The sequence below is a fragment of the Lynx canadensis genome, chromosome X, assembly GCF_007474595.2.
Source record: "Lynx canadensis isolate LIC74 chromosome X, mLynCan4.pri.v2, whole genome shotgun sequence".
NCBI classification, from domain to species: domain Eukaryota; kingdom Metazoa; phylum Chordata; class Mammalia; order Carnivora; family Felidae; genus Lynx; species Lynx canadensis.
The window spans coordinates 46,705,701-46,723,271 of record NC_044321.2 but is presented as its reverse complement, the minus strand read 5'-3'; the positions used below and the strand labels follow the sequence as shown (position 1 = coordinate 46,723,271).

Genomic DNA, 17,571 nt, shown 5'->3' with positions numbered 1-17,571 from the left:
AGTAAAACAGATCAATGAAACCAGAAACCGGGTCTTTGAAAGAATTAACAAAATTGATAAACCACTAACCAGTTTGATCAAAAAGAAAAAGGAAAGTAAGCAAATAAAATCAAGAATGAAATAGGAGAGATCACAACCAACACAGCAGAAATACAAACAATAATAAAAGAATATTATGAGCAATTATACACCAATAAAGTGGGCAATCTGGAAGAAATGGACAAATTCCTAGAAACATATCCACTACCAAAATTGAAACAGGAAGAAATAGAAAATTTGAACAGACCCATAACCTGTAAAGAAATTGAATTAGTAATCAAAAAGCTCCCAAAAAACAAGAGTCCAGGGCCAGATGGCTTTCCAGGGGAATTCTACCAAACATTTAAGGAAAAGTTAATACCTATTATCTTGAAGCTGTTCCGAAAAATAGAAATGGAACAAAACCTTCCAAACTCTTTCTATGAGGCCAGCATTACCTTGATTCCAAAACCAGAGACCCCACTAAAAAGGAGAACTATAGACCAATTTCCCTGATGAACATGGACGCAAAAATCCTCAACAAGATACTAGCCAACCGGCTCCATCAATACATTAAAAAAATTATTCACCACGACCAAGTGGGATTTATACCTGTAATGCAAGGCTGGTTCAGTATCCGCAAAGCAATCAATGTGATTCATTACATTAATAAAAGAAAGAACAAGAACCATATGATCCTCTCAGTAGAAGCAAAGAAAGCACTTCACAAAATACAACATCGTTTCTTGATAAAAACCCTCAAGAAAGTAGGGATAGAAGGAGCATAACTCAAGATCATAAAAGCAATAAACAAAAGACCCAATGCTAATATCATCCTCAATGGGGAAAAACTGAAAGCTTTCTCCCTAAGGTCAGGAATAAGACAAGGAGGTCCACTCTTGCCACTGTTATTCAACATAGTATTGTAAGACTTAGCCTCAGCAATCAGACAACACAAAGAACTAAAAGGCATCCAAATCAGACAGGAGGATGTCAAACTTTCACTCTCCGCAGATGACATGATACTCTATATGGAACACCCAAAAGATTCTACCAAAAAACTGCTAGAACTGATTTACAAGTTCAGCAAAGTGGCAGGATATAAAATCAATGCACAAATTTGGTTGCATTCCTATACACCAACAATGAAGCAACAGAAAGAGAAATCAAGGAATCGATCCCATTTACAGTTGCACAAAAAACCATAAAATACCTAGGAATAAATCTAACCAAAGAGGTGAAAAATCTATACACTAAAAACTATAGAAAGCTAATGAAAGAAATTGAAGAAGATACACAAAAAAATGGAAAAAGATTCCATGCTCCTGGATAGGGAGAACAAATATTGTTAAAATGTCAATACCACCCAAAGCAATCTACATATTCAATGCAATCCCTATCAAAGTAACAATAGCATTCTTCACAGAGCTAGAACAAACAATCCTAAAATTTGTATGGAACCAGAAAAGACCCCGAATAGCCATAGTAATCTTCAAAAAGAAAACCAAAGTAGGAAGCATCACAATCCTGGACTTCAAGCTGTATTACAAACTATAATCACCAAGAAACTATGGTACTGGCACAAGAACAGACACTCAGATCAATGGAACAGAATAGAGAATCAGAAATGGACCCACAAACGTATGGCCAACTAATCTTTGACAAAGCAGGAAAGAATATTCAATGGAATAAAGACAAACTCTTCAGCAAATGGTGCTGGGAAAACTGGAGAGCGACATGCAGAAAAATGAACCTGGACCACTTTCTTACACCATACACAAAAATAAACTCAAAATTAAAGAAGACCTAAATGCAAAACAGGAAGCCATCAAAATCCTCGAGGAGAAAGCAGGCAAAAACCACTTTGACCTTGGACACAGCAACTTCTTACTCAACTATCTCCAGAGGCTAGGGAAACAAAAGCAAAAATAAACTATTGTGACCTTATCCAAATAAAAAACTTCTGCACAGCAAAGGAAACAATCAGCAAAACTAAAAGGCAACCAACGGAATGGGAGAAAATATTTGCAAACAACATATAAGATAAAGGGTTAGTATCCAAAATCTATAAAGAACTTATCAAACTCAACACCCAAAAAACAAATAATCTAGTGAAGAAATGGGCAAACGACATGAATAGACACTTCTCCAAAGGAAGACATCCAGATGGCCTACCGACACATGAAAAAATGCTCAACATCACTCATCATCAGGGAAATACAAATCAAAACCACAATGAAATACCACCTCATATCTGACAGAATGGCTAACATTAACAACTCAGGCAACAACAGATGTTGGCGAGGATGCGGAGAAAGAGGATCTCTTTTGCACTGCTGGTGGGAATGCAAATTGGTGCAGCCATTCTGGAAAACAGTATGGGGGTTCCTTGAAAAATTAAAAATAGAACTACCCTATGACCCAGCAATTGCACTACTAGGTATTTATCCAAGGGATACAGGTATGCTGTTTCGAAGGAGCATATGCACACCAATGTTTATAGCAGCACTATCAATAATAGCCAAAGTATGGAAAGGACCCAATGTCCATCGATGGATGAATGGATAAAGAAGTTGTGGTGGATATATACAATGGAGTATTACTCAGCAATCAAAAAGAATGAAATCTTGCCATTTGCAACTACATGAATGGAACTAGAAGGTATTATGCTAAGTGTAATTAGTCATTCAGAGAAAGACAAATATCAAATGACTTCACTCATGAGGACTTTAAGACACAACAGATGAACACAAGGGAAGCAAAGCAAAAATAATATAAAAACAGGGAGGGAGACAAAACATAAGAGACTCTTAAATATGGAAAACAAACAGAGGTTTACTAGAGGGGTTTTGGGAGAGGGGATAGGCTAAATGGGTAAGGGGCATGAAGGAATCTACCCCTGAAATCATTGTTCAACTATATTCTAACTAACTTGGATGTAAATTTTTAAAAAATAAAATTAATTACTTAATTGATTAATTAATTAATAATAATAAATTCTAGGCAGAGGACCTCAATAGATATTTCTCCAAAGAAGACATACAGATGGCCATAAATCACATGAAAAGATGCTCAACGTCACTAATCATCAGAGAAATGCAAATCAAAGACACTGTGAGATATCACATCTCACATCTGTCATAATGGCTAGTATCAAGACAAGAAATGACAAAAAAATTATTCAAGAAATGTGGAGAAAAGCCAAGAATGTAGAGAAAAGGAAATCCTCACACACTGTTAGTAGGTTTATAAATTGGTGCAACCACTGTGGAAAACAGTAAGGTGGTTCCACAAAAATCAAAAATAGAAATATCACCCAATGCTTCCCAGTTCTAAACATAGAGCAGAAAATTCCCAGGCACATTCTATGTATTGAGAATTTTGAGGTCTATTTGCCCAAGGCATTGGCCAACTTGATAAAATATCAAAAAACATGGCAGAGAATTAAGGGAATCCAAAGTTCCCTCTTCTGTCAAACAAAGAAATGTTGAAGCCAAAGGACTTTGAACCCCAAGAGTCCAGAGACAGAGTCACTTCCAGGGACCCACCAGGACAACCAGATGGGCCACAGGTGAATGATTGCAATCTGGGAGAGATAAAACGAATGGAGGGGAAGGATCCCCTTCTGCAGAGGGGAGGGCTTGCCTTCTACAGAGAGACAAAGGGAAGAGAAAGAGAGGCTGAGGAAGCATAGGACTGTATCTGGACAAGAGAAAAACCTCAGACTGGGACAGAGAAAGATCCAATCTCTAACTGAGGGGCTTTCTCCAGACTGGGGGCAGCTGCCCTGATCATGCACCTGGGGAGGAGGGGAGCCAGCCCCAGGCTGGGTGACTAGGAGAGGGGCACAGTCCACAGTAGGGGAAAGCATTCCCCTCCCTGGAGTTCTGTGGGACAGGACAAAGCCTACATGCATCCACTAGCCAGAGACCACATATTGGGCTATGTGGAGTGGTGTTTACCCAGTACCAGGGTGCACAGAGTGAGAGTTTGAATCCCAGCCAAGTACTAAGGCATGGGAGTCAGCAGAGTGGGAAAAACTGCCTCGTTTGCACTCACGGCACAGTGAGGACAGCTCGAACAGTGTGGTTTGGGACACCAGGTCTGTAGAGGAGAGACTGGGGTGTTGCCATTTTCCTCCCCACCACCACCATGGTGGGGCCTTAGGGATCAGAAAACGGGGCCCATGGTGAAGGCGGGACCCTCCTACCCCAAACCACACCCCTCCACACCTGGTAACTGATATCTACTGGAGCGGGATTGATGCTGAAAACCAAACGGCCCTCCCTTAGACCAGTGCTGTTGCATTGCCTGGTTTAATTCTCAGACAATTCTTATTATATAGATATACTCTTCCTTCCTTTTCTCCTTCTTATCTCTTCCTTTATCTAGTCTGGTTACTCTGGTTGTTGGCTGCTTAAGCAGACATATTTAATCCATTCTCTTTATACATGTTCTACACTTCCTTATTTATTTTCCTTTCTCTCTCTCTGGGATAATTAAGCTGTACAGTTTCTCTGTCTGGGCAACTTTGTCTTCTTTTCATTCCCCCCCCCCAACTCCTTCTTTATTTTCCTTTCTCACTCTCTAGATTGAGCTGTATAGTTTCTCTGCCTGGTAAATGTTTATTTTTTCCTTTTCCCAGCCCATGTCATTTCTGCCTGTGTATGGGATAAGGCCTGATCCATCGGCACCACCTCCACCCTGTTGCTTACTTGTAGTTGGTGTTTCTGGTTTTATGTTTTTGTTTTTAATTTGTGTGTTTGTGTGTTTTTGTTTTCTGTTTGTCTGTTTGTTTTCCTTTCCAGGACTACTTCAATGAACAAATCAAAGCATACCTGGTGGAGGGTTCAAAACATCACTACAAGTAGGGAGATAAAATAACCAAAGTCACAACAACAGAGAGCAAGTAACAGTCTCCAAAAAACACCTCCTGCAGAGCCATCCCTGGACAATGTATGACCCCTCTTTAATATAGGAGTGCTCGCAGGTTCAGGGCACATAACAAGCTTTTAAAACACATAAGGGACAGAAAACTAGCCAAAATGACAAAATGGAAGAATTCTCCTGAAAATAAATTCTAGGAAGAAATGACAGCTAAAGAACTGGTCAAAACAGATATAAACAATATAACTGAACAAGAATTTAGAATAATAGTCATAATATTAGTCGCTGGGCTTGAAAAAAGCATAGAAGACAGCAGAGAATCTACTGCTACAGAGATCAGGAACTAAAAAGTAGTCATGATGAATTGAAAAATGTTGTAAATGAGCTGCAAAACAAACTAGATGCAGTGACATCAAGGATTGAAGAGGCAGAGGGGAGAATAAGTGAAATACAAGATAAAATTATGGAAAAAGATGAAGTTGAGAAAGAGAGAGATAAAAAAATTCTAGAACATGAGGGGAGAATTAGAGAACTAAGTGATTAAATAAAATGTAATAATATCCATATCATAGGCATTCCTGAGGAAGAAGAGAGAGAGAACTGGGTGGAAGGTGGACTTGAACAAATCATAGCTGAGAACTTCCCCATTCTGGGGAATGAAACATACATTGAAATCCAGGAGGAACAGAGAACACCCTTCAGACATGACAGGAATCAACCTTCTGCACAACATATCATAGGGAAACTGGCAAAATACAAAGAGAATTCTGAAAGCAGCTAGCGACAAATGGGTCTTAAGCTACAAGGGTAGACACATAAGAGTAGTAGCAGGCCTATCTACTGAAACTTGGCAGGCCAGAAAGGAGTGGCAGGAAATTTTCAATGAGCTGAATAGGAAAAATATGCATCCAAGAATCCTTTATCCAGCAAGCCTGTCATTCAGAATAGAAGGAGAGATAAATGTTTTCCCAAACAAAAGTTGAAGTAGTTCATCACCACTAAACCAGCCCTACAAGAGACAATAAGGGGGAATCTGTGAGTGGAATGTTGCAAAGATTACAAAGGACCAGAGACATCATTACAAGCATGAAACCTACAGATAACACAATGACACTAAATCCATATCTTTCAATAATAACACTGAATGTAAGTGGGCTAAATGCTACGATCAAAGACATAGGGTATCAGAATGGATAAAAAATAAGGCCCACCTGTATGCTGTCTACAAGAGACCCATTTTAGACCTGAGGACACCTTCAGATTGAAAGTGAGGGGATGGAGAATCATCTACCATGCAACTGGAAGTCAAAAGAAAGCTGGAGTAACCATTCTTATATCAGAAAAACTAGATTTTAAACTAAAGCCTGTAACAAGAGATGAAGAAGGGCATTATATCATAATTACGGGGTCTATTCATCTATTTTATTACACATTTTTTTTAATTTTTTAAACTGCTTCTTATCTTTTTTCTGTTCTTTCTATTCTTTCCCTTTTTTCTCTATTCTATAAAGCTTCTTTCAACAAGCAGACCAAAACACACTTAAGATCTAGCTCCCTTTATTTGATTTTTTTTATTTTTTATTTTATTAATTACTTTCTTCCTCCAAAACAACAAAATGAGGAAATTCACTCCAAATAACAGGAAGAAATGACAGCCAGGGCTTAATCAACTCAGATATAAGCAAGATGTCTGAACTAAAATTTAGAACCATGATAATAAGAATCCTAGGTGGGGTTGAAAACAGCATAGAATCCCTTGTTTTCGAGATAAAAGAAATAAAGTCTAGTCAGCACAAAATTAAAAATGCTCTAACCAAGACACAATCTCGAATTGATGCCATGATGGCAACGATGGATGAAGGAGAGCAGAGAATCAGAGATATAAAGTCAAAATTATAGAGAATAATGAAGCAGAAAAACAGAGGGAGACTAAGGCAAAAGAGCACAACACAAGACTTAGAGAACTCAGTGACTTAGTAAAAACAAATATCATCTGAATCATAGGAGACCCAGAAGATGAAGAGAGAGAAAAGGGAGTAGAAGGTTTATGTGAGCAAATTATAGTGGTAAACTTTCCTAATCTGGGGAAGAACACAAACATCAAAACCCAAGAAACACAGACAACTCCCATTAGATTCAACAAAAACTGACCATCACCAAAACATATCATAGACAAATTCACAAAATACACAGACAAGGAAAGAATTATGAAAGCAGCAAGGGAAAAAAAGTCCCTAACTTATAAGGGAAGACACATCAGGTTTGCAGTAGACCTATCCACAAAAACTTGGCAGGCCAGAAAGGAGTGGCAGGATATATCCAACGTGCTGAATCAGAGAAATATGCAGCCAAGAATTCTTTATCCTGCAAGGCTGTCAGTCAAAATAGAAGAAAGGATAAAGAGTTTCCCAGACAAACAAAAACTAAAGGAGTTCACGACCACGAAACCAGCCCTACAAGAAATTTTAAGGGGGACTCCTTGAGTGGAGAAAAGACAAAACAAAACAAAAAAGACCAAAAACAACAAAGACTAGAAAAGACTAGAGAACTCCACCAGAAATACGAACTCTACAGACTACACAATGGCAATAAATTCATATCTTTCAGTAATCACTCTAAATGTCAACGGACTAAATGCTCCAATCAAAAGACATAGGGTGGGGCGCCTGGGGTACTCAGTTGAGCGTCCAACTTTGGCTCAGGTCATGATCCCATGGTTTGTGGGCTCGAGCCCCACGTTGGGCTCTATTCTGACAGCTCAGAGCCTGGAGCCTGTTTCAGGTTCTGTGTCTCCCTCTCTCTCTGCCCCTCCCCCACTCACGCTCTATTTCTCTGTCTCGAAAGCAAATAAACATTAAAAAAACAAGACATAGGGTATCAGAATGAGTAAGAAAACAACACCCATCCATATGCTACTTACAAAGGACTCATTTTGGACCTAGAGACACCTTCAGATTGAAAGTAAGGGGGTAGAGAACCATCTATCATGCAAATGGCCATCAAAAGAAAGCTGGAGTAGCCATACTTATATCAGACAAACAAGATTTTAAAATAAACACTGTAACAAGAGGGGCACCTGGACGACTCAGTCAGTTAAGCATCCAACATCAGCCCAGTTCATGATCTTACAACTCATGAGTTTGAGCCCTGCATTGGGCTACATGCTGTTAGCACAGAGCCTACTTGGGATCCTCTGTCCCCCTCTCTCTCTGCCCCTCACCCACTTGTGCGCTCTGTCTCAAAAATGAAGAAACATTAAATAAGAAAATAAATAAATACATACATACATAAATAAATAAATGTAATTCCTTTTAAAAAGACTGTAACAAGAGATGAATAAGGGCATTATATCACAATGAAGGGGTGTATCCACCAAAAAGATCAAACAATTATAAATATTTATGCCCCCAACATGAAATAACCAAATATATAAGTCAGTGAATCACAAACCAAGACAGCCATTGATAATGATACCATAATAGTAGGGGACTTCAACACCCAATGTAGAACAACTGACAGATTATCTAAGCAGGAAATCAATAAGGAAACAATGGCTTTGAATGACACACTTGACTAGATGGACTTAACAGAAATATTCAGAACAGTTCATCCTAAAGCATCAGAATACATATTCTTCTCAAGTGTAGATGGAACATTCTCCAGAATAGATCACATACTGGGACACAAATCAGCCCTCAACAAGTACAAAATGATCAAGATCATACCTTGCATATTTTCAGATCACAATGCTATGAAACTCAATATCAACCACAAGAAAAAATTTGGAAAGACCATTAATCTTGGAGATTAAAGAACATGCTACCAAAGAATGAATGGGTAACCAAGAAATTAAAGAGGAAATTAAAAAGTACATGGAAGCCAATTAAAATGAAAACACGACAGCCCAAAACCTCTGGGATGCAAAGAGGCAGTCATAAGAGGGAAGTATATAGCAATCCAGGCCTTCCTAAAAAGGAAGAAAGGTCTCAAATACACAACCTAACCTTACATCTTAAAGAGCTGGGAAAAGAACAGCAAATAAAACCCCAAGCCAGCAGAAGAAGGGAAGTAATAAAGTTTAGAGAAGAAATCAATGACATTGAAATTTAAGAAAAAAAAAAGTAGAAAAAAAATCAAGGAAACCAGGAGCTGGTTCTTTGAAAGAATTAACAAAATTGATAAACCACTAACCAGTTTGATCAAAAAGAAAAAGGAAAGGACCAAATAAGTGAAATCACAAATGAAAGAGGAGAGATCACAACCAACACCACAGAAATACAAACAATAATGACAGAATATTATGAGCAATTATATGCCAATAAAGTGGGCAATCTGGAAGAAATGAAAAAATCCCTAGAAACATATAAACTACCAAAACCGAAACAAGGAGAAATAGAAAATTTGACAGATCCATAGCCAGTAAATAAATTGAATCAGTAATCAAAAATGTCCCAACAAGAGTCCTGGGCTGGATGGTTTTCTAGGAGAATTCTACCAAACATTTAAAGAAGGGTTACCACCTATTCTTTTGAAGCTGTTGAAAAGACAGAAATGAAAGGAAAACTTCCAAACTCATTCTATGAGGCCAGCATTATCTTGATTCCAAAACCAGAGAAAGGCCCAACTTAAAAAGGAGAACTACAGACTAATTTCCCTGATGAATGAACATGGATGAAAAAATTCTCAACAAGATACTAGCCAACCGGATCCAAAAATACATTAAAAGAATTATTCACCATGATCAAATGAGATTTATTCCTGGGATGCAGGGCTGGTTCGATATCCACAAACCAATCAATGAGATACATCACATTAATAAAAGAAAGAATAAGAACCACATGATCCTCTCAATAGATGCAGAAAAAGCATTTGATGATATAAAGCATCTCTCCCTGATAAACACCCTCAAGAAAGTAGGGATAGAAGGATCATACCTCAAGATCTTAAAAGCCATATACAAAAGACCCACCACTAATATCATCCCCAATGCAGAAAAACTGAAAGCTTTCCCCCTAAGGTAAGGAACACGACAGGGATGTCCACTCTTACCACTGTTATTCAACATACTGTTGGAAGTCCTTGCCTCAGCAATCAGACAACACAAAGAACTAAAAGGCATCCATATCGGCAAGGGGGAAGTCAAATTTTTCTCTTCGCAGATGACATGATACTCTATGTGGGAAACCCAAAAGACTCCACCAAAAAACTGCTCCAACTGATCCATGAAGTCAGCAATGTGGCAGGATATAAAATCAATGTACAGAAATTGGCTGCATTTCTATACACCAATAATGAAGCAACAGAAAGAAAAATCAAGGAATCGATCCCATTTACAACTGCACCAAGAAAACATAAAATACCTAGGAATAAACCTAACCAAAGAGGTGAAAAATCTATACACTGACAACTATAGAAAGCTTATGAAAGAAATTGAAGAAGACACAAAAAATGGAAAAACATTCCATGTTCATGGATTGGAAGAACAAATATTGTTAAAATGTCAATATTACCCAAGCAATCTACATATTCAATGCAATCCCTGTCAAAATAACACCAGCATTCTTCACAGAGCTAGAAAAATCAATCCTAAAATTTCTATGGAGCCATAAAAGACCCTGAATAGCCAAAGCAATCCTGAAAAAGAAAGTCAAAGCTAGGGCATCACAATCCTGGAATTGAAGCTGCATTACAAAGTTGTAATCAGCAAGACAGTATGGTACTGGCACAAGAACAGACACTCGGATCAATGGAGCAGAACAGAGAACCCAGAATGGACCCACAAACATATGGCCAACTCATCTTTGACAAAGCAGGAAAGAGTATCTAAAGGAATAAAGACAGTTCTTCAGCAAATTGTGCAGGGAAAACTGGACAGTGGCATGCAGAAAAATGAACCTGGACCACTTTCCTACACCATACCCAAAAATGAACTCAAAATGAATGAAAGACCTAAATATAAGGCAGGAAGCCATCAAATTCCTAGAGGAGAAAACAGGCAACAACCTCTTTGACCTTGGACACAGCAACTTCTTACCTGACATGTCTCCAGGGCAAAAGACACAAAAGCAAAAAGGAACTATTGGGACCTCATCAAAATAAAAACCTTCTGCACAGCATAGGATACAACCAGCAAAACTAAAAGGCAACCGACAGAATGGAAGAAGATATTTGCAAATGACATGTCAAATAAAGGGTTAGTATCCAAAATCTACAAAGAACTTATCAAACTCAACACCCAAAAAACAAATAATCCAGTGAAGAAATGGGCAAAAGACATGAATACACACTTCTCCAAAGAAGACATCCAGATGGCTAACAGACACATGAAAAAAGCTCAACATCACTCATCATCAGGGAAATACAAATCAAAACCACAATGAGAAACCACCTCACATCTGTCAGAATGGCTAACATTAACAACTCAGGAAACAAAAGATGTTGACGAGCCTGCGGATAAAGAGAAACCCTTTTGCACTGCTGGTGGGAATGCAAATTGGTACAGCCACTCTGGAGAACAGTATGGAGGTTCCTCAAAAAATTAAAAATAGAACTACCCTACAACCCAGCAATTGCACTATTAGGTATTTATCCAATACAAAAATGATGATTTGAAGGGGCACATGAACCCCAATGTTTGTAGCAGCACTATCAATAATAGCCTAAGTATGAGAGAGCCCAAATGTCCATCGACTGATGAATGGATAAAGAAATGGTGTGTGTGTGTGTGTATGTGTATATATATATATATATATATATATATATATATATATATACACAGTGGAATATTACTCGACGATCAAAAAGAATGAAATCATGCCATTTGCAACAACATGGATGGAACTAGAATGTATTATGCTAAGCGAAATAGTCAGGGAAAGACAAATATCATGATTTCACTCATATGTGGAATTTAAGATACAAAACAATGAACATAAGGGAAGGGAAACAAAAATAAGATAAAAACAGGAAGAAAAACCAAAACAGACTCTTAAATCAGAGAACAAACTGAGGGTTGCTGGAGGGATGTTGGGTTGGGGGGATGAGCTAAGTGGGCAAGAGGCATTAAGGAGGACAATTGTTGGGATGAGCACTGGGTTCATATGTAAATGATGGGTCACTAAATTCTATTCCCGAAATTATTATTACACTATATGTTAACTAGCTTGGATTTAAATTTAAAAAGAAGAAAGAAGGAAAGAAAGAAAGAAAGAAAGAAAGAAAGAAAGAAAGAAAGAAAGAAAGAAAGAGAAAGGAAGGAAGAAAGAAAGAGAGAGGGAGGGGAGGGAGGGAGGGAGGAAGGAAGGAAGGAAGGAAGGAAGGAAGGAAGGAAGGAAGGAGGGAAGGAAGGAAGGAAGGGGACAACATAGAGGGTTTCTAAGGAATTGCTGTAATCATTTGTGAATGCTCAATAAATCTTTGTGGTTTTCTATATTTCTGTTAAACTCAGCTATAGTTAATGCCTGAATCTCCTCAGCAAATTTTTGGATTAAATCTAGTGAAAAAAAAATGTATGTCCTGGGGAGACTGGGAGATGGGAAGAGTGATAGATGATTCACTTAACTTATTGAAAATATGTACAGTGTTGTAAATATTAGCAAATAGTAGTTGAGGTCATTTACATGGTTTGATTATTCAGCTTAAATTTGAACTGTGGCTTATTTATACATGTTGTTGATGTACATTGTTTCATATGGCTTAAAAATTCTTCCTTTAAAAGAATTTCAGAGGGGAGCCTGAGTGGCTCAGTTGGTTCAACATCTGACATTGGCTTAGGTCATGATCTCAGTTTGTGAGTTCAAGCCCCATATTAGGCTTGCTGCTGTCAGTGTAGAGCCCGCTTCAGATCTTCTGTTGCCCTCTCTCTGTCCCTCCCCTGCTCACACTGTCACTCTCAAAAATAAATAAAACAGTAAAAAAATTTAAAAAGAAGAAATTCAGAAAATTTGCTTGACATATATCTTGACCTCCTGAGAAATTCATATTTGTATCAGTATTGAATTTTGTGCTCCAACATAAGGAAGTTACTGTTTTTAAATAAAGCAAACTTATTTCATTGGGAAAAAGTGGCTAAGGTGGTAAATTTTATGTTACATGTATTTTACCACAATTTTTAAAAATTAAAAAAAAATCTGTTAAAAGAGTTTTGGGGGGCGCCAGGGTGGCTCAGTCAGTTGGGCGTCCGACTTCGGCTCAGGTCATGATCTCAGGTCCATGAGTTCAAGCCCCACGTCGGCTCTGTGCTGTCAGTTCGGAGCCTGGAGCCTGCTTCCGATTCTGTGTCTCCCTCTCTCTCTGCCCCTCTCCCACTCACACTCTGTCTCTCTCTATCAAAAAATGAACAAACGTTTAAAAAAAATTTTAAGAGTTTTGGAATGGAAAAAAATTTTTGGAGAATGAAAAGCAAAACCACAAGCTGGGTAAAAATGTTACAAAGCATATATGATAAAGAAATAGCACTGTATATATATATATGTATATATATATATATGCAAGAGGTTCGATCACTTTGCCAAAGAACATATATGGATGACAAATAAGCACATGAAAATATTCTCAACTCACTAGTCAGTAAAGAAATGCAAATCAAAATCATGAGATACCACTACATCCTACTACAATAACTAATGTCAAAAAACGGACAATGTCAAGTGCTGGAAAGGATGTAAAACAACTTAAACTTTCACACACTAATGGGAATGAAAAACGGTACAGCTACTTTGAGAAACAGCGTAGCAGTTTCTGAGAATGTTAAACACATACTTCCCACATATGCCAGTAATCCAGCTCTTAAGTATTCTCTCAAGAAATGAAAACACAAAAAATTGCATACAAATGTTTATGGCAACTTTATTTGTGATCACCCAAAACTGGAAACCCAATGTCCCTTCAACTTGGGAATAAACAAATCGTGGTACATCCATACAATGGAGTATGGCTTGGATATAAGGAACTACTGATAAACCCCACAACATGGATGAATCTCAGGTGTATTGTGCTTATTGAAAGAAACCAGTCTCAAAAGGTTACATACTGTAGGAGCACCTGGATGACACAGTTGGGTAAGCCTTGGATTCTTGGTTTCAGCTCAGGTCATGATCTCACAGTTTCGTGGTTTTGAGACCCGCCATCAGTCTCTGTGCCGACAGCATGGAGCCTACTTGAGATTCTCTCACGCTCTGCCCCTCCCCCACTCGTGCTGTCTCTCTCAAAACTAAACTTTAAGAAGGGTTACATATAGTATAATTCAACTTGTATGACATTCTCCAAAGGATAAAACTATAAGGATAAACAAATCAAGGTTGCCAGGAGTTAGGGTTAGAGAGGTTTTTACTATAAGTAGCAGGAATGACTTTGTTGGTGGAGGGCAGGAAATAATGGAACTGTTCTGTACCTTGATTGTGTTGTTTACACAACTCTGCATTTGTCAAAGCTTATAGAAATGTACACCAAGAGGAATTTTATTCTATGTAACTTTTTAAATACAATTTTAAAAATCTATAGGCATAAAATAAGCCTACATGTTGTAGGATTCTTTTCACATGACATTCACATGAAAGCAAAACTATAGAGACAGAAAACATTATCAGTGGTTCCCAGAACCTGAAGGTAGGAATAAAAGGGTTAACTACAAAAGGCCCTAGTGTCTCAGGGGTGATAGAACTATTCCATGTCATGATTGTATTAGTAGTTCACTACAGTATACATTTGTCCAAAGTGAAATAACTTACACTATAAAGGGTGAACTTTATTGTATATACATCAAATCTTAGTATTTTTTTAAATGAGGGAAATGACTCAAGAAAGAGCTTTTTTTTTTTAGGTTGTGATACATTGTAGAGAATCTGGAGTCCCAAATTCTTATCCCGACATGACTACTTTAGTTCTTCTGTTTGATTTAGGCCAAATCACATCCCCATGCTTTTTTTTTTAATTAAGCTCTGCACCCAACATGGGGCTTGAACTCCCCAAGATTAAGTCGCATGCTTTACCAACTGAGGCAGCCAGGTGCTCCTCCCATGCTCCTTCTTACTCATTGAGATACCTCATATGTCTAGTGCTTAGTTTCCAGTATCTCTTAGGAGTACTAGAAAACATTTTCATTTTTTGTTAATTTTAGAAAGAGACTGTGAATGGGAGAGAGGGGTGAATAGGAGAAGGGAGAGAATCTCAAGCAGGCTCCACGCTCAGTGCAGAGCCTGACACGGCTCAATCCCATGACCCTGGGATCACGACCTGAGCCAAAATCAAGAGTCAGACGCTCAACCAACTGAGCCACCCAGACATCTCTAGAAAACACAAAGTTCAATGAAATGCCATAGAAGTTTTAAAATGGCCTTAGCTATCCTGGGATCCAATTTTTCATTGTAACATTATTTACCTGCCAGGAGAGTTTGATAAGATACTGTGAAATAAGCTGTACTCCATGCAAAGGGACTTGGAAGTAGAATTTTAGTAAGACTCTTATTTTACTGAAAAAAGCATGTATCTAAAGCTGGCACATGAGTAGGCATTTAATCAGTGTTAAGGAGGCAGCACAATGCAGAGGAAAGAACCTACATGCGTTTTTTTATCATATCTGGGTTCCAATCCTGGCACTTACTATGTCTTGGGTACATCCTAACAACTTCCTTAGCCTATCTTTCATATGGGGAGACTAACCGCTTACTGGAAGAACTGTACTGAGGATTAAAGGAGTTAAGAGGTTTCCAGGGTTTGGTGCAGTGTGTGCTCAAGTAGTACTTAAGTCTCTTTTTTGGCTGCCCCAGAATGCAGGAGTGGTCTGCACTTCCCCACCAATCAGCCTGCAGCCAAGGGCTCGCCAGTCCATCATGTGATTCTGCTCTTAGGATTTGAATAGGCAAATTAGGGGGTGACAGCATGAGGCAAGATGTGGCTGTGGATCCAAAGATGATGTGGAAGTTTGGGGTAGAGGACAAAGACTGAAGTGATGTAACAGCCAATCCCTTCAAATCTGTTCCCAGTAGATTGCTGGGACAGATGTCATGTGCACAGCCCAAACTCTGGTAAAGTAAGATTGTTTATCTGCTGCCATCTACTCCAGTCCCTTTCTGAGGACCCCTTGACACTATCTTTGTCTGATGGGGTAGGCTCTCCCAGAGCAGGTAGCTAATTATATTTTAATGGGGTATAGTGACTTCAACCAATGAACCCCTAATACAGCAGCGAATGGCACCAGATCCCTTTGAATGACGGAATTCGGAATTCAAAGCTGGTGCCGGATGAGAAACGATCATGCAAGGGTTGGGCCCAGCCAGAGTGTCTCACTTCAAGGGATTCCTCCAACCCAATCTGCCTAGAAATGCCCGAATGTGTGACTTGCCCCCCCCGCCATGTAGCCATGCTACCAACAAGCATCCTATTTTCCCTTCATGTAAACAAGGTAGTGTTTACCACAGCCAGGCTTGTGTTCTCTTCTTCTCTCTATCCTATCCCCAGACCCTTCCACAGACAAAGCTTATCACTTCTCCCCCTACTGTCACTGCCACACAGAAGAGGATCTGCAGACTTGGTGGGAGGAAGATGAATAGCCTACAGCCCACCACAGGAATGGCTTGCCACTGAAATATGTTGCCGACTGATAAAGAAATCATCACCCTCCTAGGGACCACCAGGTTACCAAAAGCCTCACCTCTAGTTGCACATTTAGCTATTCAAGAGGGTTTTGTGAGGGTCAGTCTTCTAACCATCCTAACCTACAGGGTGGGGATAAACTGTTAGCATCAGGGATCTGCTGATAATTTTATTTCCCTTGAAAAACAGAGTAGGGGTTAAATAAAGAGTATTAGGTTTGCCAGCTCTGGCAACTTGGGACTCTTTTTTCTTGAAAAATGAAGGGAACAGTGAGAAGGGGACATGGTGGGGGGGGAGTTCTTTTAATATGCAGGTGCTTCAGGGAGAAGCACACCATTTCATCTGTATTCCATCATCCCACTGGAACTGGTGCTTGGAGGGGAAAGGGGGGTGAGATGAGTCGATCAGTCACCAGCACTGTCATCAGCGTTGCCAGAGAGGTCGAGGACAGACATCATGGAATCAGACAACTTGCTGGCGAGTTTATCTGCAGAAGGGAGAAATACAAGCAGTCACTTAATGGGTGGCTTGCCAGCAGGAGGGCCTGCCAGAGCTGGCCTATATCTATCTTGATCTACATCAAACTCCCAAACTGGCTCACTTACCCCCACCACTATGCAAAACAACTGGGCGGTGGTGGGGGGGGTGTTGGCAGTCAATGCACAAGCTCACAGGTAGACTCATTTATCTACTTGTGAAATGATCACCCCAACATAGGGTCTATCTCAGAGTGTCAGACTCACTGGGCTCCAGGTATTTTTTTTTCCTTTCTAGTATCAAAACAGCAATTTTCTTTTACTGTGTTGAGCTTAGCACTCTGCTACTACCGTTTAAGCTCTCGGGGCGCCTGGGTGGCGCAGTCGGTTAAGCGTCCGACTTCAGCCAGGTCACGATCTCGCGGTCCGTGAGTTCGAGCCCCGCGTCGGGCTCTGGGCTGATGGCTCAGAGCCTGGAGCCTGTTTCCGATTCTGTGTCTCCCTCTCTCTCTGCCCCTCCCCCGTTCATGCTCTGTCTCTCTCTGTCCCAAAAATAAAAAAAATAAAAAAAAAAACGCTGAAAAAAAAAAAGCTCTCA

General features: G+C 39.3%; 1 protein-coding gene across 3 annotated transcripts in view; it reads right to left on the bottom strand.

Moving 5' to 3' along the window:
• Positions 1 to 13,740: 13,740 nt before the first annotated feature.
• The window catches only part of GNL3L (G protein nucleolar 3 like), a 29,190-nt gene continuing 25,359 nt past the window's right edge, over positions 13,741 to 17,571 (bottom strand). For 2 of the 3 annotated variants that reach the window (XM_030305465.1, XM_030305467.1), the window contains one exon: positions 16,654 to 16,984. In XM_030305465.1, coding sequence (XP_030161325.1) covers positions 16,902 to 16,984 — 83 coding nt within the window. In that variant the 3' untranslated portion in view covers positions 16,654 to 16,901. Of the gene's footprint in view, positions 16,985 to 17,571 lie in introns of all 3 variants that reach the window. The other variant, XM_030305466.2, reaches the window with a different exon arrangement.